This window comes from Lissotriton helveticus, chromosome 3_1 (assembly GCF_964261635.1).
Source record: "Lissotriton helveticus chromosome 3_1, aLisHel1.1, whole genome shotgun sequence".
Taxonomy (NCBI): Eukaryota; Metazoa; Chordata; class Amphibia; order Caudata; family Salamandridae; genus Lissotriton; species Lissotriton helveticus.
In genome coordinates, this window is record NC_136061.1 from 271,940,034 (window position 1) to 271,965,502 (window position 25,469).

General features: G+C 42.4%; 1 protein-coding gene across 5 annotated transcripts in view; it reads right to left on the reverse strand.

Annotated features, from left to right (window-relative positions):
• GGNBP2 (gametogenetin binding protein 2) overlaps window positions 1–25,469 on the reverse strand; it is a 668,014-nt gene that overhangs the window by 492,088 nt on the left and 150,457 nt on the right. For 3 of the 5 annotated variants that reach the window (XM_078679791.1, XM_078679787.1, XM_078679786.1), the window contains exon 1: window positions 14,940–15,235. The exons of 1 other annotated variant lie outside the window; for it this stretch is intronic. In XM_078679791.1, the coding sequence (XP_078535917.1) occupies window positions 14,940–15,032 (93 nt within the window). In that variant the 5' untranslated portion in view covers window positions 15,033–15,235. Of the gene's footprint in view, window positions 1–14,939; window positions 15,266–25,469 lie in introns of those variants that run through there. One more of the 5 variants, XM_078679790.1, reaches the window with a different exon arrangement.

The following is a 25,469-nucleotide window of genomic DNA, read 5'->3' on the forward strand; positions in this document are numbered from 1 at the left end:
CCTGACCCTATTCTGGTTAAACTACCTAGCTAGTTAACTAACAGTCAGCCCATGAGGCAAGAAATCCCCCAGGATGCAGATACCGTTATCTGACGCAGTCACACTACGGCACAGGAACGTGTTATCTGATTAGGTCATAACGCTTGAGATCTAATTAGACAAGCGACATTCCTCCAGCCCCTGATAAGGCATACGACGTTCTCATAACAAATCAAACCTATGACAACCTGGATAATCCGTGCGGCCATTGTTTTGATTTCACAGAGAACTTTAGTAAAGAATGTGCTAACGAGCAAGTCGTATGACATCTTTATTGACGTACCTATGTCCATCCTTACGTCAATCCCGGCACCTTTAAGGTATAAATATTGCCGACCTTGCCCTATGCAAACACACGCGTGGTGACAAGACGGAGCAGCCATACTTGCCGAAGCCGAGAGCAGAAGCAGACCCCGCTGGCAGCAGCCCCGCCTTCCTGACGCGCTGAGAGACGCGCTGCTATCTCAAGCCGAGAGACCCAGCACCGGCGCTTCCGGGTAGCCCTCGCAGGCAGCCTGGAATATCGAGAGCAGAGAAAGAGATACCATTCCTCATTCATCCTAAATTCCAGGTACAGAACTGAATAACCCCTCACAGAGAATTCTTTAGTTATTCACTTGGCAAAAACAAACTTAACTTAAACTGTAACTTTCTATTCCCGCCCACGCATTAGACTTAGGTCAGGTACACGGGGTAGGCGTATTTAGAAACACCAGTTGAGTACGTTTAGTCAAATGTATATGTGTATGTAAATATATTTTAATCATTTTAAACATCATATGGCTCAGAAACCATATCAATGTTTTTACAGTATTATTTTATACTATTGCTTCTAATGTATGCACTTTACTTAACTATAAGTATTGCAATAATATCGATCCATTTCTCTTGTACGAGAAAAGAGACTGATCAATAAATAACATCTTTTATTGAACACGCCCGTCTCTTCCTTTTCTCTACATTCTGATGAGACTAAGAATGCACGTACTGACTGAGTAAAATAATTGCCTTGTGCTCACACGACTCTCGAGATTGACTCTTGATTAGGGGAGAGCAAAGTTGTCATGTTCTATGGTTGTCAGAAACTAAATCCCTTCTTGTCTAATCAGGGAAGTTAATCCTTCCTTGAACATTCGAGAAAGTTTCTAGCGAACTCTGAGCTTAGCTGGCAAACCCAAAAATTAAGTCTAGTATCGACAGTAGTAGACCTAGTTAACGTCTGGCCTAGGCCTTTACTGCTGTAGGTACTATTCCAATGCGCAGAGCCTATTGGGAAAATAGGAGCTACACTACATTTGGAAAACCACCCGAAAAATAAATAAATTCATTTTGATATATTTCCAATTACAATAACTATTAACATCATCACCATGCGAGGACAACCTAGTCTCTGGAAACAAACCTATTCAAAGCCTTACAGCAAGAATATTATGGGGTCGCCACTATTCTGATGCATCTCTAATAGCCTGAATTCCCTCAAATATTGTAGAAGATTACATTCAAGGTACTCCATTTTAGAAGATTACATTCAAGGTACTCCATTTTATCTATATCCCACGATCTCTAGCTTCTTAATGGTACTGTGGAGATAGCTGCTGTGAGCACTGGTTGCTACAACCTTGATTTCTTCAGGTTGTGGGTGATGATCATTGCACACATATGTGGAACATCCACCCAAAAGCAAAGTAACAAATGTTTCACAACAGCAGAAATTGCCTACTCTTTGAATGTCCAAATGCATTATGATGGAGACTTGAGCACTAATTGAACCTTTAAACACAATTCACCAAAAGCTGTTCAACAACAGCACCTCAGCCTTTCAAGTCTCTAAAAATAAACACACCCAAATAACTCAAGGATCCTATTGAGTTCACTCACCCGTTCAATCCGTTATACTCATCGAAATAGTCACAAATTAAAATCCACCTATTTTAATTAATATGGTCCGTCTTGGAGATCTCAGCTACGCTGTTATTGGCACTAATCAGCTAAAGAAGGTACTTATCAGGCTTCCAATAGGTCTCAACTAGCAAATGAGAAATTACTCCATTCATACCTAAAAAAAAGTCTTGTTTTCAATGAGATTTCAGAGAAATAAAGACAGAGCCTTATTGAGGTATAGCGAGCCAGTCAATTTGCTCTTTAGGTCTCAACTAAATAACTTCAAGGTCCGAAATCAAGAATGAACCAGTAAGTGTTTTCATTGTCTCATTCTATTACTCAAGGATTCAACTAAAATCATTTAGCACAAGATAATGAAAAATGTTATTTAAAAAAGGAATTATTCACTATAACAGTGACAGCTATGGATGAAACTGCCACACACCCCAATTTATACAGTTGGATAATTGTGAGCAATGCAACATGCAAATGCATGTATCACGGCCTAACAACATCAGACACCCTGCTACCAACAGGTGTAGTTGTAGCTTCTACCAAATATGACTACAAGAAGCTAGAGCACAGGATGTTCAAATGTCATGTGAATAAGAAATTCAACTGGTGAATCCATGGTGGCTTATATTCCCTTGTTATTTAATTATTCCAAGTACAATAGAACAGTCAACACCGGTTTCGTCCCGTGGGAATTTATCAAAGCTTTGAATAGGTTTGTAGATGGACCAGGACCACAGTAGAAATACATTTATAGCTCTATCTAAAGAAACAGTATTAACAATGGTTTGTATTGTATTGTGCCCTGTAGTAGGTAGTATAAGCTGAGAGTGGCAAATAAAGTATGCTTAAATTAGTTGTTGATAGTGTATCGTTTAGTCCATCGGTGTGTGTACTGTTAATGAGGTTTCTTCCAGGTACAGGCTGTAACTGTACCCTGAATAATTAAAACAGTACGAGAATATAAACCACCACGGACTCACTTGTTGAATTGCTAACTCGCTTTACAATTGAACGTGTATGCTCTGCTACCTTTCTGTATTCATTCAAATTATTATTAAGCATTCCTGTTTTAACTGGAAACAAAATGCACAAACCATGCAACAAGTAAAGCAGTTGGGAACTTTAGAAAAAAACAGAAAAGCATGCAGAATAAGATTTCATACTTTTACTTAAAATCAGTCTGCTGCATTTGACACATTTCATACACAGGCTGGCAATCTCACCATCTCAGGTGGCTTTTGGAACTCGCATAGTCATGACACCATCAGACTAAAGACCAAAAATGAAAAACGAAACAACAAGCCAAGACAGGCATTTTCAATCTATTCACCCAGGATCCGGTAAGACATCCATGAACTCCTGAAGACCTCACAATGATGCTTACATTTATAAAAAAAAATAAAAAGGAGGAGTTCTGCCTCCTATTAGTTAGGGTTTAGACTATACAAAGGCTACAAACAAATACCACATTGAGAGCAACAACAAAAAACAATTCTTCCAGGTTGCTCTAATCTGGATCTTCCCAAAGCATTTATTTTTATATTCTCATTCGATTCCTGGGTTAGGTACATATACAACAAGGTGAGTATCTTCACTGAATTATGAGAGGGAAAGTAAATTCCCTGGGAGTATAGCTAAACATACCATCATGAGTCTGTTAGGCTGCTGGTTAAATCTGTGTATTAAGATCTTGTGTTCATGTGGTAGAGAAATTGTTATACTGAACCTTGGCTACAAGGATCTAACTGCCCACCCCATCCAAACGGATGGTCTAGCTTCCCCACCCTTAGTTATGGAATTGTATCCATTTTGTCTCTCGAAGGGTACCACGGTTAATGATACACTACTGACAAGTGCCACATAATGACTTTAGGACCTATTCTAAACCTCAGACGGACATACCTGGGTACAAGGACAACAATATCTGCACACTGGCTAAGGAAGACTTTGTAAATGCCACGGAGTTAGGATCTACCTTCTACAACCAAGGAAGGGGAGCTCATCCGGACATTATAGAAGGGAGCAGGTTGGGGTGGGAGGCAAGAGTTGGCACAGTAGCAGTGACATGCTAAATGCAAAGACTAAAATGCTGGGAACCGTTTGGCACCGGGAGATGAAATGCTGATGTTTGGATTACAGAGACCCTGGAACATAGGAGATCGTGGTACACACCATTTTAAAAGCGTAGTGATCAGTAAAGAGGGATAGCTGGCCAGTAGCAGCAAAGGTAAGTTGGACGTGCTGCTGGTTGTGGACTATGCTACTGGCTGAACAGACTCTATAGATTTTAAATATTTTAACATGAAAGCTGCTGTGCATGGCTAGAAACAAGTCAAGCTTGGGTGTTTTAGCAAAAATGCAATCCCATGATTAGCAACTGAAAATTGTAACCAGAGTTGCAAACATTTTGCAAAGCGGTGGGGGAGCATATGGAAGCATAAGTCATGCCTCATGTCTTGATCAAATCTTAATCTGTGGGTTGGAATGCCAGAATAACCCTGCCCTACATTTCTGATTGACTCAGCTGCCCTTAAACCTACAGCTATCAAATAAGCAAATCATGATGCAGGGCACTTACTAGAACCTATCTGCGCCTCTAACAATATAAATGTAGTAAGAGATCCCATTCATTTTATTTAGGCGGTTCACCATGGCATCACTTTTGTGCTCCCCATCTCCACAGGTAGCCAACTGTCACTTTTACTAAAATTATCCTGCCTTGTAACTGGCAGCATTTTAAACATGAAACAATAGGTTTTGCTCTCACAGAAAGCTTCTCCAACTCAGATACAAATACCAGACAAGCAGAACCTAATTCTGCTCTCAATAATTTAGTTAATTCACTCCAGTGCATCGTAGACCTATACTTACCTTCTCAGACACTTAAACATTTCCCACAACGTAAATAGGAGACATAACCCAAAATTTGTGGATGAATTAAAGTCAAACTACATGTCCAAAGTGCAAAAAGTTGCTGTTGCTGAGATTAGAAACGTAGGGAGACTTGAGTATACTAATTTGGCAGCAACTTAGAAATGTAAAATCATTTCACATAATTTCAGAGCTACAATCACACACATTTTCAGCCACCATAGAACCTTTGCGTTTACTCTGCAACAATCTTGCTCAATTCTCATCAATATCTATTCATGGGTAACAATATCCAGAGCGAAAAATCCCCACCCTAAATAAACTTCCTAATAAAAATCAGGCCATTCAAAAAATTCCTCTTTTGGATTGATTTTTTTCTTAAGTACCAAGACCGATCTTGATGTCATTAAGAAGCTGTTGGCCATCTGGTACTCCCCTAGACTCATGCACAGCTACAATAATGAAAGTGTATCCATTTAGCAACACTCGGATCCTTGAATTGTTAAATTGCTTCCTAAAGCAAGGGATCCTTCCAAAGAGCCGGAAAACTGAAGCGACGACATCCATCTCAAATTTCACCTGTTTGTATTTACAGTATTTATAAAATATCTTCTTGTCCATGGGGCAGGTTGCTTCATAAATCTACTTGTCCTGTAACAAAATCTACTTGTCCCTTTGGTGCCATGTAGTGCGGTGACACATAATGGCAGCAATCTCATTATATAAGAGCTCCGATATTGCCTCTCTGATTATGCCAGGCCTCGAAGCATAGTAGTGTTTGAACTTTGCAATTCCTTTACGTTAACACATTTCCGCAGATCAATATATGGGCCTGGAGGTAGTGGTCTGTGCCAACCTACTAACTTGCATGTTTTAAGGGTTTTCAACAACTCTTCTCTAATCTTTTCCCATACAGAGAAATGTTGGAAATTTACTCCTGACAATGGCAGACATAAACCTTCTTCCAGAGTTGAAGTGGTTGGAGGGAAAGTGAACTTGCAAACACTCAGATTTTCACATGGGAAAAATCTACACATGCAGATATGCTCATGCTAAAATACAGTTCACGAATATTTTCTAGGAGTACTATTTCTTGTCCTACTTATGTAAATTCTTGGAAATCCACAAAAGCTGTATAGCTGTACTTAATGCAAGGACATATACCATAGGTGCACTTTGGAGACTTTCTTTAATAATAGGGCCCAAATTTGGTCTGGCGTTGACCATGACCGTATGCGTTTAATAAAATTAATTCTCTCTCCCTCCCTTCCTCCCTCTCTCTTCTGGCTTCACTGTGAGTGACAGCCTTCTGCTCTTCCACAAGGAACATATCGGCACACAAAGCTGTTTTGTTCAGTGCCAGTAACTACTGTGGCAGTGTTTGCTTTTTGAGACTAAAAACTATTTTTGCTTTTGCCAATGTTTGTTATAATGGGGAGGGCCCGGCAGGTCCCACACCAATAAGGTTTTACAAAAACCATGCCAAAACAAGTTTCACATTGACAAAAATAAAAAGCGGACCACCAACTTCAGACCTATTGGCTTTGCGGATGCTGGTTTATTTTTCTTTTCCATAATCATATTGAAGCTGGTTGAACTGATTTTCCACACATTACTAAATGATGCTGCAAAGAAAAAGGCACCTGAAATTTTACAGTAGTTTAACTCAATGTTTTGGGGTTATCCTGCTTTCATTTTTTTATGAACATTTTATTTTGAAAGCAAAGAATCATCAATCTTGCTTTCAAGCTTCTGCAAATATTTGCATAAAATCAGAGAGAATTCTGGGAGCATTATACATATCCTCATATTGCTAAAATTTGAAAACGTGTGCACACATTTTTATATTGGAACCACTTTCAGTAGTGCAGTCAGAGCTTACAATGTTTACTTAAGAGAGCTCATCCTAATAACGGCTTTCAATTATTGAACCATAAATACAAGTTTGAACAGCATTAATGAATGGATATAAATATTACCTTAACTGCAGACATCGCCCTTCCCTGATCCATAATGTGGGTACTGCAACCTGGCAGCCTAAGGATTTGTGCTGCAGGGGGTTGGTTCTACTTGTCCCAAGGACAAAATACACATGAAAACGTATTGCCCTTGACCACAAACAATATGTCCTGGGCGTCGGGCTACAGAAATTCCACATCCCTGATTTAACAACATTGTTCCCTCAGAACAGGATTCAAATACATTGGGCGGGTTATGGTGACCTGATTAACACATGTGAACATGGTACTAGTGCTGTGGGACTAGTCGGGGTTTATACCTGCTAAATCCAATGCACACAATATTTATATGTTACTTGTGATTATGTACAAGATAGATCCTAAGATCTCAGCAACTGGTCCTTTCATAGAAGCAGAGAAGGCCTTTGATTTGTTCAAATGGCCTTAATGCAGTCTTGAGGAGACTGAGATTGGGGGCACATTTAATATACATAGACACACAGATTCTTATAGACAGTTATGACCTGCTAGGACTAGACTGCAAATACAGATAGAGGAAATGATAAAATTACAGCTGTCCTTAGCTGAAAGCATAGATATTTAAAAAAGGTGGTTGCCCAAGCCCAACTATAGTTGTATTAATATACTGATCTCACGGTCACAAACCTTATTTAAACCACTATGGACTTACTTTAGTAGGTCCATTTGGACAGGAGGGTGGGTACGATTACGGTGGGGGATGGAAATGGATTCGCTGAGGATAAACAAGCTGATGTGGGGGGGACAAATATATGATAATGGACTTTTCATGACTAGAACACTTAAGGATTATGGGCTCAATCAGTACCCTTGATTTGATTACTGGACATAGACTGACACATGCGGTGAAAGGTAGATACCAGATATTGGTACAGGAGTATGCTCCACTTATGAAACATATTACTATTAAACTTAGAGAGCTGGGTCTCGCAACTGTTTAAACTGTAAATTGAGTGTTTTTTTTATTTTACAGAGTTTTATATAGCGCGAACTTGACCCGAATCGGGTATCAGAGCGCTTTACATAGCACCAGTTGCATTACATGAAGACACATTCATTTTTTTGGTAGGCACAGGGAGATGGAGTGATTTGCCAAAAATCACAGGATGTTCAGCGTCATTGCAGAGACTCGATCCCAGTTTCCCAGATTCGAAGTCGACCGCCCTAGCCGTTAGGCCAACTCCTCCCCATATGTGCATATTTATAAACACACGCTTAAATGAGAACCCCAACCAAACCCTGCCCTCTGCAACACCATCTAGTAACATCCAACAATAAATATCTCAAATCTTTGAGCTATAAAAAACTGGAGTAAGCACAAAACTGCTAATCTGTGAAATACAATAGATATACTTGGCCTCTTTTATGGAGGTTGACAAGCACGTACTTTGAACAGTCTGTGGTAGATTTACTCTCATATTTACTAGGGTGAACAAAATGTACACAAACTATAATAAAAAAAGTATTGCATAAAATGTTCCCCATAATTCACAAAGTGGTACAAGCTTAATCTAATAAAGCCACTTACCCCTTTTTAGTAAACAAGACCGAACCATTGTCTGCATTATGCATAGCCTAAAAGCAAAAATATTCTTCATACTAGCAGTGTACGCTACCGGATAAACCACATCAAGTTGTAGATCATCTATAAGTGGTCAAACAACAAGGCTCGCACATCACAGATTCAGGGAAAATTTAAAAATGTGATCAAAAGAATTATGTAACATGCTCAAATGGACAAACAACACCATGTCACCAATCTAGTGTTTAGCAAATATCAGAAAGGAATTTTTGAATATTCATAACATAATGAACTTTTCCAGAGCACCACAAAATTAGAGAATCAGGGTCCGTCAATCCAACAGGTCCTATAGTCATCCAAGAAACAAAAGAATGAAACTCAATGAATAAGAGTCCAAAGCATGAAGGCACTATGTGGATCCGAAAGTCAAAGTGCCCCCATTTCTTTAAGCAATCAATTTGACTGAAATCCAAAACCGAGACAGCCGACACATGTTTCATCACTTGACAACTCCTTCAAGGCTCAAGAAACCATTCGGAGACAAGCACGCTCCAGAATGCGTCCTGCAACGGAAATGCCACTTGCTCACGTGTACCTCCGATCCCCGAGGACAGGAAGCAATTGAACCTGCACAGTTTTTTAAATCAAATAATTTGCGGAAGGGATCCAGTAATATCAAAATAATGTATATAATGTGCTGAGGTCAAAGAAAACTTAGTAGTTAAGACATTTTAACGGCAACAGCTATAAGCCGATAATTCAGAGGAGTTACAGTGGCGGCATCATATGGATGCAAGTTCTATTGATTCCTGTCCTCGGAGCTCAGGAGGTACACATGAGCAAATAGCATCTCCCTTGCAAGACGCATTCTGGAGCGTACCCATCTCCAAATGTTATGTTATGCTGGCTTATATAGCGCATGGCTACCCCAGCAACGGGGCGTCCCAGCACTTGCAGACAAGCCTGAGTGCAAGGTAACCTAGCCCATAGAAGTGACGTGTGGCGCTATTTTAGATACCCTAGATGACGGGAAACAACCAAATGAATTCCTGAGCCTTGAAAAATGTGTCAAACGACAAAACACGCGTCAGCTGCTTTAGCTCTGGACCCCAGTCAAACCGACCCCCCAAATAAAAATGGAAACAATTTCACTAAATTGGTAACAGTTATACTGGAGGGCACAGCGTGTATAAGAAAACGTAAATGCAAATTAAGGTTCAATTGGTGCTCAAAGTGGAGAGAGTAGGTTACCACTACTCAATTCAGCGTCAAAATTGACTAAGCATTAACAGTTATCCACCAAGCACTCGTCTTCAGATTAAGTCAATCAGAATCAATGTTCATATGTCTTTTATTCCATCAATTCGTCATCAGATTTCTTCATCCAATGTGTAACAGAATACCAGCCAACACGTGTTTCGTCTGGTCAGTCTATGACAAACAGACTTCTTCAGGGCTGTAATTGATACAAGAAAAAGGGTAAACCACATTTGGCATATGCCACCACACAATTCTATGCTCAAATTGGGCTACCACGTAGCACATATATAGTATATAAGTACTCACTATACATATGTTAAGATATAATTACGATGGTTTTGGACTTGGAATTTTGCTGACTGGCAACTTCGAATTGATAAATACTTGGGAGCTATTAACTGGATCACGAACTATTGCTCACAGGTACTTATATGTAAATTAAATAATTGAGGATTGATTATGGTGTGAACTGTATAGGGATCATGCATTTAGTTAGGGACTTAGTGATTAAATATATGTATAGTGAGTACTTATATACTATATATGTGCTACGTGGTAGCCCAATTTGAGCATAGAATTGTGTGGTGGCATATGCCAAATGTGGTTTACCCTTTTTCCTAAAGAATTCAATGTATATAGAATAAATGATAACTCTTTAGACAAGAGAGAGCTTATGAGAAGTGACATAAGGTTTATTTTCTGATTAGAAACTTGTTTGGATTGGACTGAGGAGATCAATGGAATATTGAAGATTACGTACTACATGATTTCGCCCTTATACTATGGGTGAGTCTTTATGGTCAAATTTGTATATATTATGATGACCTATCTGCTAGTATAGTTGGTGACTGGGTCCCATTTGGTTTTTCAGGTTAATTGCCATTATTAATTTTCGCAACATTTGGATTGAAGTTAGGTACGTTACTCCTCCCCTGATACTTTAATCCAATGTGAATGGGTGCTCTTTCTTGGGCATTAAACGCATTAGCCTTACACTTTGGGTATTTCTCGCTTTATTCTTGGTGACTGGGACTTCCTTGTTGTACTTTTTCTGGATACACTTATTCGGTGTATTTTACTGTGAATATGAAGTATAGGATTATGTTTTGTAACTTTGGTTACTGTATCAATTACAGCCCTGAAGAAGTCTGTTTGTCATAGACTGACCAGACGAAACACGTGTTGGCTGGTATTCTGTTACACATTGGATGAAGAAATCTGATGACGAATTGATGGAATAAAAGACATATGAACATTGATTCTGATTGACTTAATCTGAAGACGAGTGCTTGGTGGATAACTTAACAAATAAAAATGGACCCTCAGACCCACACAGTGCCCTCACACTTTGGACTCCCACCCACCGAATCTCACTCTTCCCCTCTTGGACGACTACCATAGGACCTGTCGAATTGACGGACCCTAAGACTCCAACCTTGTGGTGCTTTGGAAATGTTTAAGTTGTAGATAATGTTGATGTCTTACTTTCTTGTCCAAAATTAAAACAAATCGTTTAAGAACCATTTTGAATAACATAAATCAATTATGTAGAATGCAATTTTCAACTGTGAGCATCCCAGCAACGATGATGTGGGAAAAAGACCTGGGTGAGTGAATGGGATTTCGAAATTGATCCCACTTCTGTGCCCAGTTAAATACAATTGCAGTTAACTATAGACAAACTATTACCCTTAAAGCTCCTAGATACAATGTAAAAAGTTAACAGTTATGTACTGCATGAGTATCCACAACGCAATTAGCCTCAGGGAGACTTTTTTTTGTCTGGTCTGGGCGTGCCAAAGTATTGCTGCCTACTGGGTGAAAATACTGTGTGTGGTGTCCCAAATTGTGGGTTGTGAGGTTCCCAGATCACCTGTTGTAGCTTTGATGGGATATGTTGCTTATATATCAAAAACTATTAGGCACCTGTTTGTGATACTGTTATTACTTCCAAAAAGGGGGGAAAGGGGAATAGCTACACATTGGATGAAAAATAAGCAATATGAATGCTGTGTTGTCCTCTGGAATGCTACTGATAACGTTGAGGCCTTAGGATATTTGGATACAGTTACTGCCATATCTTGCAGACATACTAGACAATGAGACTGCAACCATGACCCCCAAACCTTCCCTTTGTGATGCGAGGGCACCTTCACCAGAAACGGATTGAACTGTTGTTGGCTATTCATGGTATTGAGAATCAACGGGTAAAGACCTGGTAAGTAATGAGATTGCTAGTGTTACTGTGTAATATGATTATGATATTTGTATTATTATGTTAGCTGAAAGTTCATAAATAAAATATGAAAGAAGAATGCAATGACACTGCCCAACTACCAAACTTTAACATGCTGGTGTAAGTCTGAAAACTTTCTCAAGGTAAAACCAGCAAATACATAGTTATTACTCGTGCCTAATGCTCCTTCCTCCTGTCACACTACAAGCTGTCCTGAATCTGTGCAACAACTACTCACTTCACAAAAGTTGTAACAAATCTCTCTCCGCGCCTCAGCTGGCAATGCTGTGGAGTGTGCATGTCAACCATCTTGTGGTGCCATATAAAACTTCTAACATAATGACAACAGCTACCACGTACAGTGGTAAAACCATTGATTTAATCTATGCTGCACCACGCAAAAGCCATTTATTTAACTTCCTTTGAAAACCTCACCATGGTCCTTAAAACAGTACTCCAGCACAGACCCTCTTTCATGACTCCAACATTCACAGTTGATCAGCCAAACAGGTCCCTACATTAGGCCAATCAGTTTTACGTTAACTGTACCCTGAATGAGAACAGTTACTGATAAAGACAGGGGATTCTTTCTAACTGCATTGGAATTCCTTCCAAACAACCGTGTATGAAGAATCCAATGTAGCCACGTTTTGAAAAGCAATCAAAACTCGGCTTTTTAATCAGTGATTATACATTTTCTTTTCTTTCTACTGTATGTGGATTAGGTTGCCCTCTTAGAACCAAGAAATCAGTATGCTCTATAAATAATAAATATTACATAAAAAATGAACACCATCTTTGCTAGTCTTCAGCAAATGTTTCTATGCCGGTCTTCTTCCCCAATTATTTACTGTCACATGCTAATATATCAAGTGTTTATAACCTAAGACGTTCATTTTTGCTTCTGAGTAAACTTAACCTTGACTGCTACAAGAAATCAGATTGTGGCAGTCTGCATCCGTCTAAACGTAATTACACTATTTATCCACGATTCAGCATAAACAATATCCTAGCTTATTTCATAAATGCTATAGGAATTTTAAACTTTTGCAAAGACTTGAGAATTAATGCTTTAGGTATATCCACGGAAATGAAATATGCTGATCGCCATGTATCCAATGGAATGCATAATTGTATTTGCAATAGCAAAGCACACACGACCTCTGCCAACTTTTGGAAGGGGCAATTTACACTTCTGGTATCAGAGGAGAAATAAGATGCACAATTCGCTAAATAAATTAACATTTCAGAATAATGTTTGTGGACAAAATTTCGACTCAACCCAAAATGATTAAAAGCAATCTAGGACAAAAATGCAGGATCACCTCCGCACATGGTCTAGTTGTAGTTAATATACTTTATTAGTTCATTAAAATCATACACATGTACAAAGTGTGCCTCTAACATTTATAAGATTAAAAAAATCAATATAAAAACGTTACATTTCCAGTTATATAATAATCTGGTTATGTAAGGCAACAGTACATTTCAGAATGAAAACCACATTCTCCCTTAAAAAGGCTAGAGAATAGGTAATACCAATAAAGCGTGTAGTGCTTGGCCGTGGTCCTCCAGCAATGTAGCCCCAAAGAGCATAATCAGGCTGGGGAGCCTTGTCGATCTTGGCACACCCACCTTAAACACCCATCCATGGTCAAAGCAGGTGACCACTATGCATAAAGTGTTTGGTGCATTTGTACAACAACCTCAACAAGGCGGGGTAGGGGATTAACATGGTCCTAGCAGCCCACCGAGGCCTTGTTATGCGGCGGTGGGTTGGAGGAGGAGGAGGGGGGGGGGGGGTGTCACATGGATACATATTTGAGTGAGAGTGATCTGCCACGAACTCCAATAGCAGAATAGAATGTTAATTTTAAATCCCAAATCTAACTGTACAAATTGGAAGTGAGAAAACATTGGTAAAAGTGAATACCAGCAAAGAAAGGACCATGTGGGAATTGACTTCATTCCTAATTTCCCCAACTCTGCCCTGGTAACAATTCATATTCCCACCCAACCTCAAACTTCTGACTACTGATAATCAACAATGGTGGTGAATTTGTCAGAGTGATGTTTTCAACTATGACTGTACACGAATTTATCAATCACAACCAGAAGTTATTGTACACTCTAGGAACTCCCACTTCACCCCAGGATTTTATATTTGGGTTTGCAAGTCTTCACAAGTATCACGAGCCCTAATGTGGCAGGGCAATGAATGAGCAGACAGTGTTTTGATGGTGTTCTTTTAAAGACTTACACAGAGACATCACTGACATACATAAAAATTGCCTGGGGCATATCACCTGAAAACAATACACATGAGGTAACCCGATAAGTAGTACTATAATATACTTAGCTCTTATATACTCATGTCCAGATTCTAGAAACAGTTATAGAACTTTCAACGTGCGATCGTGCAGTCATTCATTTCAAATGGACTCTTGTTTACATAATTGGACAGAAACACACGATAGTAGATGTACAACGTTTGCCTTAAAAATGATGGCGCTGCGAATCACTTCTGGTAAACTAATTTCTATTAAATCAATTTGTATCGCTATAGTGTCTGATAAACAGTAAAGCAAGTGATCTTTCTAGGTGCAGGGTGAAAATGTGTTTTTCCTCAAAATATGGAAAAAGCATAACGCTTCCTGTGTGGAAGTGTTGTCTAACAAGACAACTCCAACGACGCTTTACATAGACACCTTAATATGTACTGTGACGTGATAAGATACTATAGGTGTGAACTGCAGTTCCAGACACATTTACCGTCTACACTTAACAACAACGATTATGATGTGGCAGGAGGCTGCAGGTGCGGACTCGAGTTTAATATTGCAGCTGAGATACCAATGCACTGATATTATGAGGTGGTAAGGGTCTATATGTTGTTATAAGTGATTATTAAGAACAATTCCAGGCATGAACACATAGGAACTGCAAGACACATATCGAAGACCTGTCCTGTCAACTTCCCTTCGTTAGTACAATATCTGCCACCTTAATAATTTACAATAAGCGGGACCGGTGCAGTCGAGTTGTTTCTACTTGAAGGCCCGGGCCACAGTTACCTCCGCACCACGGGTCACCCACTCTTGCCCTCACCCTCACTCACCGTCAGGGTGTCGTCGATGAACAGCGGGATCTGTCGCTTCTCGAATGGGAACTCCTCCTCGCCGTCCCTGCACACTGCGACCAGGCGCGCCATCTCTCCTGCTTATTGCTGCGGCTGCTGTTACTGCTGCTGCTACTTCCAGCTCCCCCAGCTTCGGCCTGAAAACAGGACGGAACCAAACAGAACTGTCGTAAATAAACTGCTGCTCATCCGTTGGCAAGGTCCCTGCCTGGTTCACAGCACAATCTCCATCTTGGAACGGGGATACGTGTGCTTCCTGCGAGATCGCCTTCCGCGTTCCATGAAGACAAGTATTTGTTACGCAAGTGTCTCTGTGGCATCCATGATGCAACGGGAAAACGTTTAGAACGAAACTGCATTGTATACCAGTTACAAAGGCTAGCTCGCCATCTTGTTGCAGGATTCTGTATATTTCAATTCCATAGACTCGATCTACTGAAAATATTACACTCTTTTCCCATACCAAGATGGACAACAGAGAACCGTAAGTTAGCATGGTTTCCTTCTACGCACAATCTCACTTAGAAACATGAACGGAATTACATTTACATTACCACTTCAGGCCATCTGTCAAATGTTGCTGCCATCTTGGAATGGGAGTCAGGCGTTGACCTTTGGACGAGTACTTTGAACAAGTGAAACTCACGTGAATAACCTATTGACTATTACGCATCAAGTTAGCTCTTATAGATTTTTTTGAGTCCTGAAAAAAAGCAACAGGAGCCAAATAGACAAATATTTAATCAGCATTCAGAGATGTTAGATAAAGATTTTTAAATCCGACTTCCTGATTAGCTACCTAAATTGCCCCATGTCGCTACGCCACCATTTTAAAAGTGGAAGACTTTGAACACTTATCGGAGGAATGCAGTTTCCCCATTGACATATATTGAAGCAGAGGCACTTTAAAGCGAGAGACACCTAAAATAAAGCCAATTTTGTCTTAAAAAATTAAATCGCAAATGTCCCCTCTGAATCGGGTATGTTGCTATTTGTATGTATGCGATTATAAAAGCATCTTCAGCCGCAGCCATGAGATTACATTCATAAACTTGTTTCTTGCTTTGCTCTGCAATAATTCTACTTGGATAAACTAGTACATTTCAAGGAGCACACTTCAATAAGCAAAATTACAACTTACAGAATACAAAAAGTTCTTGTAGTCCAGGAGTGACAGAATAAGTTAGGCCCAAGTTTTTTTTCTTCTTTGCAGACTGATAGTTTTAGCCCTGCAAATAAATGAACAGTAAGTACCCCAAGCGCACAGATACCTGGTTGCAACTGAACAAAACGGCTTGGATGAGCTATTATAATAGCATGGGGAGCTTAACAAATGACTTAAGTGTTAAGCGTTTGGACTACTTATGTGTAGGATTTCCACGTAATGTGCCTTTGTGTGACATTTCAGTTCCTTGGGTGTGACACTTTGTGAGTGGAACATTGCAGTTTTATCTGGGTAACGACATTTGTTCGGACCGTTTTTTACCAGTATTTTAATGTCCCACCTGGTACACAAATTAAGGCTATTGCTTAAAGCTAGTATTTTTTTTACCCTTATCAGTACATACTGTAAACAGTGTACACAAGAAGAAAGCACTTTACAATGTCATACATAGCTGCCTTATTGATCCCTGACTGATGATTAAAGTAAACAAAGACAGAAAGGCTATGTTAAAAATTAATAAAGATGATTTCCGGTAAATTTCTATTTATATATCTTGTATTGTTAAAACATGAAAATGGCCAGTATTTTTAACTGGGAAAGGTGGGGGACACTGTACAGTGTAGGGTAATGGTCTGGAAATAACTTTAAAGCAGCTGCAATGCTCTACAGTGAGTATGCCTATTATAAAGCAGGGCTATGTTCAAAAGCAGCTAAGCATCAAACCTGTCCATGCAGAGTCACAACTGTATGGCTTTGTGCAGGTAGATACAGTTGAACAATACAGCGGAATAGCACAAACGCATGACTTGGCGACTTGGGGCAGAGACAGAGTATGCATCTACTGATATTGATAGACTTTAATCAGTGCTGCAGCTGCCCATGCTCTTCCATGATGCATTCAAGCCAACTAGGGTTCCCACCTTTTGCAGACAAAAATACCGGCCATCTGTTCGCGGTTTAACATTTTTGCACAGGTCTGGACGTTTCTTAAGCAGAACTTTATTGAAATAGTCTATTCTTTCTTCTAACATGGCCCTTCGGTCTTGGTTTAATTACCTGCTGGAGGTCATTAAGACTACTATGGAACACATTTTAGTGCTTTCTTCTTACATTTACTGATTAAAGAATGCATTGATAAGGGACAAATGGCTGCTTTAAGATATTTTCCTAATTTTTGTACCATAACCTAAGACGTTCATATTTGCTTCTGAGTAAATTTAACCTTGACATGGGACCTTAAAATACCGGGCATGCTGGTATAACACCAGTCAGCCTTAATGCCAACCCTCCATATGTAAACAGGGCAGTCCCGTTACTTAAAGTAAACGTAGCTTTGTTTTAACTTTCCCCAGCATAAACATCCTACAATTTAATGCAAGTTAATGGGAGAATTAAATTCCCTTTTTACTAAGGCTCCCTCTTACATATTCTCAAATATTGGTACCTATGATTCTGTGTCATCCAGACTATTAGGGCAATAGCACAAAGGCATCAGAGAACAGAATAATTAGACAGTCTTGCTCCAGGTACCAACGTCCCTGCATTCTTTCCTGTTGTGTCTGAAACTTACTGTCCACCACAGGAGAATATTTAAGGGACAGCTTTGTGTCAAAAATGCTTCCTTGGCCCATTCATGACAGATGCTGATATACAGCCTCCAACTGACCTAAACTGTCAGTAAAACATCATTCATTCCTTGTGGGCGTCTTACCCTAAACTGATGTAATTATTCAGTCTTGGTTTCCCCTTTGTCCTCTTTTACTTGTAGTTGTGCATACATTTTTGGGGAAAATACTTAACTAAAAGTATTTGAGTGCAAACAACCACTTTGATGGCATATGTGTGTGTGGCATTTGCAGAAAGATGACTACAGGGAGTGTATGAATGACGCTATCGACCATTATCTGGCTGTTAATGTGGGGTCCGTTTCCTCTGCTAGGACACTGTGGGAGGCACTAAAACCCACGCTGGGAGGGGTGGATAATTCCTGGTGTGTGGTGGCCCGTAGAGAGAGCAAGAAGGAACTATTGAGAGAAGAGGCAGAAGTGGAGGCGCTGGAGTGGAGGGGCGGAGGGCGGCCCAGTCAGACAGCAATTAATATTGGCACAGTAAAACTATGGGGCCATATTAATGGACGAAGCCCGCCAAGCATGGCTGGCAACGCGTAGCAGGGTGTACCAATGGGGAGACAAATCCAGCAAGATGCTGCATTGACTATGTCAGGGTGCCTTTCATTCCCAGGCCCTTACTAGAGTCCTGGGCCCGACGGGGGCACCACTTATCAAGCCCCTGGCTATCGCAGAAAGCTTTGCTGTATACTATGCGGACCTCTACACTCCGAAAGAATGCCTCGCAGCCACCGTCATTGATAAATTCAGATGACTTACCGCCTAACGCCGTGTCGGATGAGGTGCGGGACCGACTGGAGCGGCCTGAGGAGCTGGGCACGGCACTGAGGGAACTGAATCCCGGGAAGGTTTCCCCAGCGAGTTTAAAACATTTTTTTTTATACAACTGGCCCTGCACTTTAGGCGGGTGGTGGAGGAGGTGCAGGAGCGCGGCACCTTGCCCCCGGACTGGAGGCACACAGAGGTGGTGGTGTTCCTCAAACCAGGCAGGCCTCCGGAGCAGCAGGCGTCGTACCGTCCCATCTCCCACCCGAACGTGGAGGCAAAGGTCTTAGCCAAACCGTTGGCCAACCGCTTCTACCACACATTTCCGCTCTGGTGCAACCCAACCAGGCTGGGTTCATACCCCAGAGGGCAACCAGACATAATATCAGGCGCGCACATGTGGCGGCGGCGGCGGCCAGCGGACAATTGGGTGAACCGGCGGCACTACTGTTGGCCGACATGGACAGGGCGTTCGACTCCCTGAGCTAGGTGTATCTCTTTGCCTTGCTGTGGAGGCTCAACTTTGGCCCGCGCTTTCTTTCCTACCTAATGCTACTATACACAGACCTGATGGCGTCAGTGCGGGTGGCGGGAGCGCTCTCTAGGCCCTTTTCTATTCAGCGGGGAACGCGCCAGGGCTGCCCCCTTTCCCGTATATATCTATTTGCGCTCGCTATGGAGCCGCTGACGGCCTCGGTGCGCATTGCTGCTCAGATTAGGGGATTTGAGTGGGCACCGGGTATGTCTGATACAATAGCACTATACGCGGACAATGTCCTTTTCTTTGTCACGACTGTAGAGAAGATTGGGCCGCAGCTGATGCGTATCCTACAGATCTTTGGGGAAACCTCGGGTTTACATATGAACCCACGTAAATATACGTTATGGGCCCTGGGAGGTCGGACGAGAGTGGGAGCATGGGCATCTTTGGTTCAGCTGGCGGTGGGAGGGTTGAAATATCTGGGTGTATTCCTGTCAGATCTACCGGTGATGTCATGGAAACGCAACCTGGCCCCGGTGTGGAAATGCACCCCGGAAGATCTTAAGTCATGGTCCCACAGGCCCCTGTCCCTATACAGCAGATCGGCGATTTTTAAGATGGTGGCGCTTCCCCGGCTCCTCTACCAATTGCTGAATCATCCATACCAGATCCCACCCCGATGGTTTAGGCAAGTGAATGCAGCGCTGGGTCAGTTTCTGGGGGGGGGACATGCTTCCTGTCCACCTACTGTGGGGGGCTTGTGTCCTCTGATGTCCTCTCGTACTATCAGGCTTCACACTCACTAGTCCTAAATGAGTGGTGGTACGGCGACAGGGGAGACCCGGCATATGCAGTTGAGCAGCAGCTTGTGGGACGCCATTCCTTAAATATGATATTATATTCAGCGCCGCTACCGAAGTCGTTGCCATCGGTCACGCGGGTGGTGTTTCTGACCTGAAGGCAGGCTCTGCGCCAGATGGAGAGGTGGAACACTTTGACCCGTGAGACCCCCCTTTGGGAAAACAGGTGTTTACCTCAACTAGCAGAATTACAGGGCTTCCGGGGATGGGATACGATAGGCATCTTAGTTCTTGGGGATGTCATTAGGGACCGGACGCTTAAATCCTTTCGGGAGCTGCAGGAGAAATATTCGATGCCACGCTTCCAGTTTTACCACTACCTGCAATTTAGGCACGCCCTATCCCCTAGCTTGGAGGGCCTGGAGTTGCTACCCGAATTTAGCCCCATATAGGCGAAGGTCTTCATAGGGGATCTCCCAGATCGCAAAATTTCCTGAATATACCAATCGCTGGTCATTCACTGCTCCCCCACCCTCTCGGAGGTGTTGGGATGGGAGCTCCCCCACACGCCGCAGTTGGCCCTGCTGCACGTTAAGGAGGGAGTGGGGGGTAATATTTATAAACGCCATCTCTTACAACTGGGCTTTACACTAGCAAAAAGAGATATCGCCAGGGCCTGGAAGGCACCTAGAGCCCCATCGGTGGCTGCATGGAAAAATGGGCTGGACTTTTGTATGGGGTTAGAACAACCCATTTTCATTGCTAGGGGGTGTCCGCACAAACACTATAAGATATGGAAGCGGTGGGCAGACTACCGGGGTCTATTATTGGACCCGGCACAGGAAGTAGAAGCACACTTGCCGGAATAACGCACATGCATTTTATTGGACTGTGGGGGCGGGTGTGGAAAGGATTGGAGGGACTAGTTTCTCCTGTTGTGATATTATGTGATGGACAGGATTATGTAGCATTGGCGCGATCTGGGGGGGAGTTGGGGGGATTTATTATAATGTGGCTCGTTAATACCTGTAAAAGTCAAAGTCATTATCAATGCATGATTGCTATGTGCAGTTGTCTCTGGAGTGCAGACCCCTGCAGTGTATGTGAAACTAGACAAATAAAATCTGTTTAAAAAAAAGTATTTGAGTCCAGAGTAAAAAAAAACATAATTGGATGAGCTAATCATACTTTACATTGGGAGACCAAGATAAGAACCTGTTCCACACAAGTAAAGAAAACATTTATTGACCCAGGCGAGCAGCCCCACACACAGGAACCAGTGATATTTAAGGCTAGGTCAAAGTGGGCTCTGGCCAAGGACACCTTTCTTTTACAACCTCCGTGACTAAGGGGGCATTACCTGTTGACCTTCCATAGCCTTGTGGGTTCTGGTTCCATCCCTATTTTATAACTACAGATATCATGTACACACAGTTTTTTCAAAATACATTTTTTAAGTAGTGTGGGGCAGTATGGTGGATGTTTAAGCATCACAGACAGAAACATTGCAAACAATGTTCTTTTAATTGTTTTGCCTGGTACAATGTCCACAGATATGTACACTGATGGACAATATAGTAAAACATATAATCTCACTGAGTGCCACGAATTTGAGTAATAGTAACAGTATTTATATACAGCATTTAGGAATTGAATAAACTGCAAAACACACTGTATAGAAGAAATTATGATTGCTTATAGACGGGAGGACATCATGTAAAACGTATTTATGGCAATGACACTAGTGAGCAACAGATTTATCACTGACTAGTGAAACTACATGTTAGCATGCATTCCATATATTTGATGTCACACTACAGCAAAATACAGTGAGAGGTACATAGTTATCTGCAGTTATTGTATACTATTGTTTAGCAACTTTCTGTTTCAGCATCACAAACGCCCTCCTGCCTTCCTTGTAGAGAACCGAAAGATAAGACAACAGACCTCCAAAGAAGGGGGCGGGAGGAAGAGACTTACCACTAACATTACTTACTACTAGTACAACAGAAAACCCAGTGACTGCCAGAACGAACGGAGCCTCAGAAACCATAGAAAGCATAGATGATGTCTCTGGTACAGATAAGAACAGTAAACGGGGTGTTTACAGCTTATGATGTCCTCATACCCTTATTTATTATATTTTGTTTTATTTAATGCATTTTTATACAGTGCAGACTTTACCCAAAGGTGTCAGAGCGCTTCACAATAGAATTATAGAATAGAACGCATCAGTATCAACATGTTTCAGCCTCTTTCCTGCCACTAAAGGCCCCAGGCTTTTGTCAGGATAAAGACATGTGCCCTGGAATATGTGTCTTTTTCACCTTTTTTATATTATATTTAACCTATTTGTCCAGACTAAAGACATGCAAAAAATGACATGCAAGGTGCGTACTCGTCCAATCATTTTCGCATATATAGCTTCCCTACTGTGGTAATAATCTGTGTGACATAAGAATTGATAGGATATATAATTCAACACTGTCTCAATGGGTATCAATAGAAAGGGTACAAATTAGGAGTAAGTCAATTATAGAGGAAACAACAACATGTAGCCCTAACGTATTGTAAATGTGTTTATTTTTTTCAGCAAAGGCAAAAGAATGCTTCAAGAGCGATAAAGCAGCATCAGCAGTGTTTAAGACGTGTGTTAAGTGCAGAGTGAACACATTGTGCTTGTGAGAGAACATAAAAGATTAAATGGCTCAAGTGAAACACATGAGGCGCTCGTTATGAACAACAAACTACCACGGTTACCAAACTCCTTCACACACTAAACAGGCATTTAATTTAGTGCTCCTCTCCCCTCTTTGTTGTTCCTCAACAAGGCACAAGAACAAATTATCACCCCAAAAAACATCGAAAACTAGGATTATTTGAGGGAAACAAAGAAACAACGTTACTTGAAAAAATATTATTGCTTGTGATTGACACTGTTCTGCTGAGAAGTTCACGCATTTTGCTTTCCACGTATACTCAAAAGCGGCTTTGGGTTGCTTTCTGTTCATGTTTTCATGATGTTTTGCAGCTGGATGGGAAGTGTAATTTTAGTGTATCAAAAGGAAGCACGCAACTAGCGAGTGAAGTTCGGAGACTAAAACATGTTATCTCCAAATGCCTTGTTCAAAGAGGAAGGGCGACCCAAAAAATGCTCTCCTTCTAGCGTTGTAAATTGTGTGCAAATTAACCAGCACGCACACCATGGCAGTAGTTTTCAGGGGTTGGGCAATTATATACCACACTTCGATTCGTGTTCCTCCCTGCCCCTCTGTTTCCCTTACACGCCTCCTTTCCGTGGCACCTGTGACCAATGTTCCCTCTAATTTTTAGGTTTCGCCCTGGCCGTAGCACCTGCAAAACAGGTGCTCCGCTCAGGGCGAAATCCTATGTCCTACAGTATGGGGCTTAGTCCCGCCTCTGTCTTCCATTGGCTAGCTCCATAAATGGAGGCTAGCCATTGGAAGAGATTGGCTGTCAATCGCGCTTTCCCTGTGAAAACGCGATTCGGGGGCGTTTCTGGGTCTTTTTTTAAGTCCCGCCCCTTGTTGCCGTGTGTCCCGGGCCGCGCTGTGATTGCCTGCCGGCCCGGGACACCCCCGTGACGTCATTCCCCGGGCCGCACTGTGATTGGCTGCCGGCCCGGGACACCTCCGTGACGTCATTCCCCGGGCCGCGCTGTGATTGGCTGCCGGCCCGGGACCTTACTTGTTGGTTTCTGTCGGATTAATCGATATTGACCGATTTTGGTTCCTTTCCTCTAGCTTGTGTATGGGATTTTTCATCCTTTATGTTATGTTCAGGATACCGAGGAGTAGAGAATGTATCCGGTGCTCGGGGAATCCTGGCTGCAGGACAGGACAGGCTAGGTATTCTGAAGGTCAGGGGGTGTGCAGTCTGCCCTACCCCAGCCCCACCGGTCATTTCTAGCTGAACGCCTATTTAGCACTTCTTTCTGGTGCTCTACAGAACTTAGCAGGTCACCTGAAGGCACGCGCAGCTCGCCACAGGCCTCTGTAGTCTGGTTGAAAATCTACCTTCGATCGTTAACTTTTTGCTAACTTTTTCCTGCAGCGCTATCGGTGTGCTGGCCACAGGCTCCCTGTGTGCATTAACCAGTCGCGCTTCTTGGCGCTGCACGTGTCCGTATTCTTGGTGGGCACTCCCACACCCTCTGGACGCCCCCAGTGCCCCTTCCACCTGCTGTCTCCGTAATGGCCCTGCCTTAAACTCTCACTGCTACACTCTTTTCCCCTTTTCTGCCCCAAGCATTTGTTTTTCCCCTTGAGCCGTGCAACAAATCCAATTACTACAATTATCCGTTGGATGGATTGTGCGGAGTGTGTGCGTGGGGGGCAGCTTTATCCCACCCTCCCTCCCCGGTGGCTGTCCATCAGCCTCGCCTGCACAGAATGGTGCCCCTGCAGATCCGCTCGAAAAGGTCTGTTCACTCTGCAGTTTGCCACCTGTTCCCCCGCCCCACCCCTCCGCCCCTCCCGTCCCCAGTGAATGGTCCGGGGGATCAGGAGGCTCTTGCCAAATAACTGGGCGATGCTGTCACCGCTGCCTCGCAGCACCTTGGGACGCACTCACTTTTTCCTAGCGCTGCGTTGTTAGCACAGCCACGGTTCACGTTTTGACACTGAATTAGATGGGAAATGAATACTTCCCAAGCACATCGAAAAAATGAATAAAGGCTGCTTCGAAAGGCTCCACCACAGCCCCGAGGCATGGCACAGGGAAGCTCAGGCCTCTGCGCTGGCGAAGGCCTGGGCCCTGTACTTGCTGTGTGCACGAATGTGTGTGTGTGGTATTTGTGTAGCGTTAACCTAGTGGACATATCTACATAGTCTTAGGCAAAGATACCACCGAGAGGTAGCTGGAGCGATAGCTGGTATCTCAGAGCGGAAGTGGACTGTTGCTGCGCTGTGATGTAGTGCTGGCTTCAGCCCCGTACTAGACTGGCATATCATTAGGCGGTCCTGGTTGATACAGGGGTGTTGTTTGAATTCCGGGGTGCATACATGGAGACACGTGTTGGTTGCCTCTTTTGCATTCTTAGTCTTCAGAGTGACTTGTCCTGGCTGTGGGTGTTCCAAGAGCCACGAGGGTGGCGAGCTCTCGTCAGCCAGCTGGGCAGGTGGGAGTGCCGGTTGTGATGGCTTTGTAGATGACGTATCTTCATCATGGTGTTCTGGCTATGGGTGTGCCAAAATTGCTTTTTTTTTGGGAGGAATGGTTTTACTTTCTTTCGGAGAGTGATCCGGTATCAGGCTGTCTTGGTTTTCTTGTCAATTTGTTTCCTGATGGTGAAATCGGCATCTAGGATAGAAAGAATGGTCATGAAACCCCGTAAAATATCTCCACATCTGACTGTCCCCATAATTGACAGTGAACCCTTCCTGACAGTCCTCGCCCGCACTGACTGCCGTTCCTAACACACAAACCAGTCTGAGCCACTGGACTCCAAGTGTTTTTTACATTTTTCATCAGATGTTTGCTTAAAAGGTCTTACGCTGATATCTGAAGGTTCAGTAGTTTTAAGACAAAACCTCCAATCACAGCCCAGTGCTGCCTATTTAGATAGGCGTTAAAATTATCTCCAACCCCTTCCCAAGAGGCCACCATGGAACGTTCTGGAATGTACCACGAAAAAGACGTGCAGAGTAG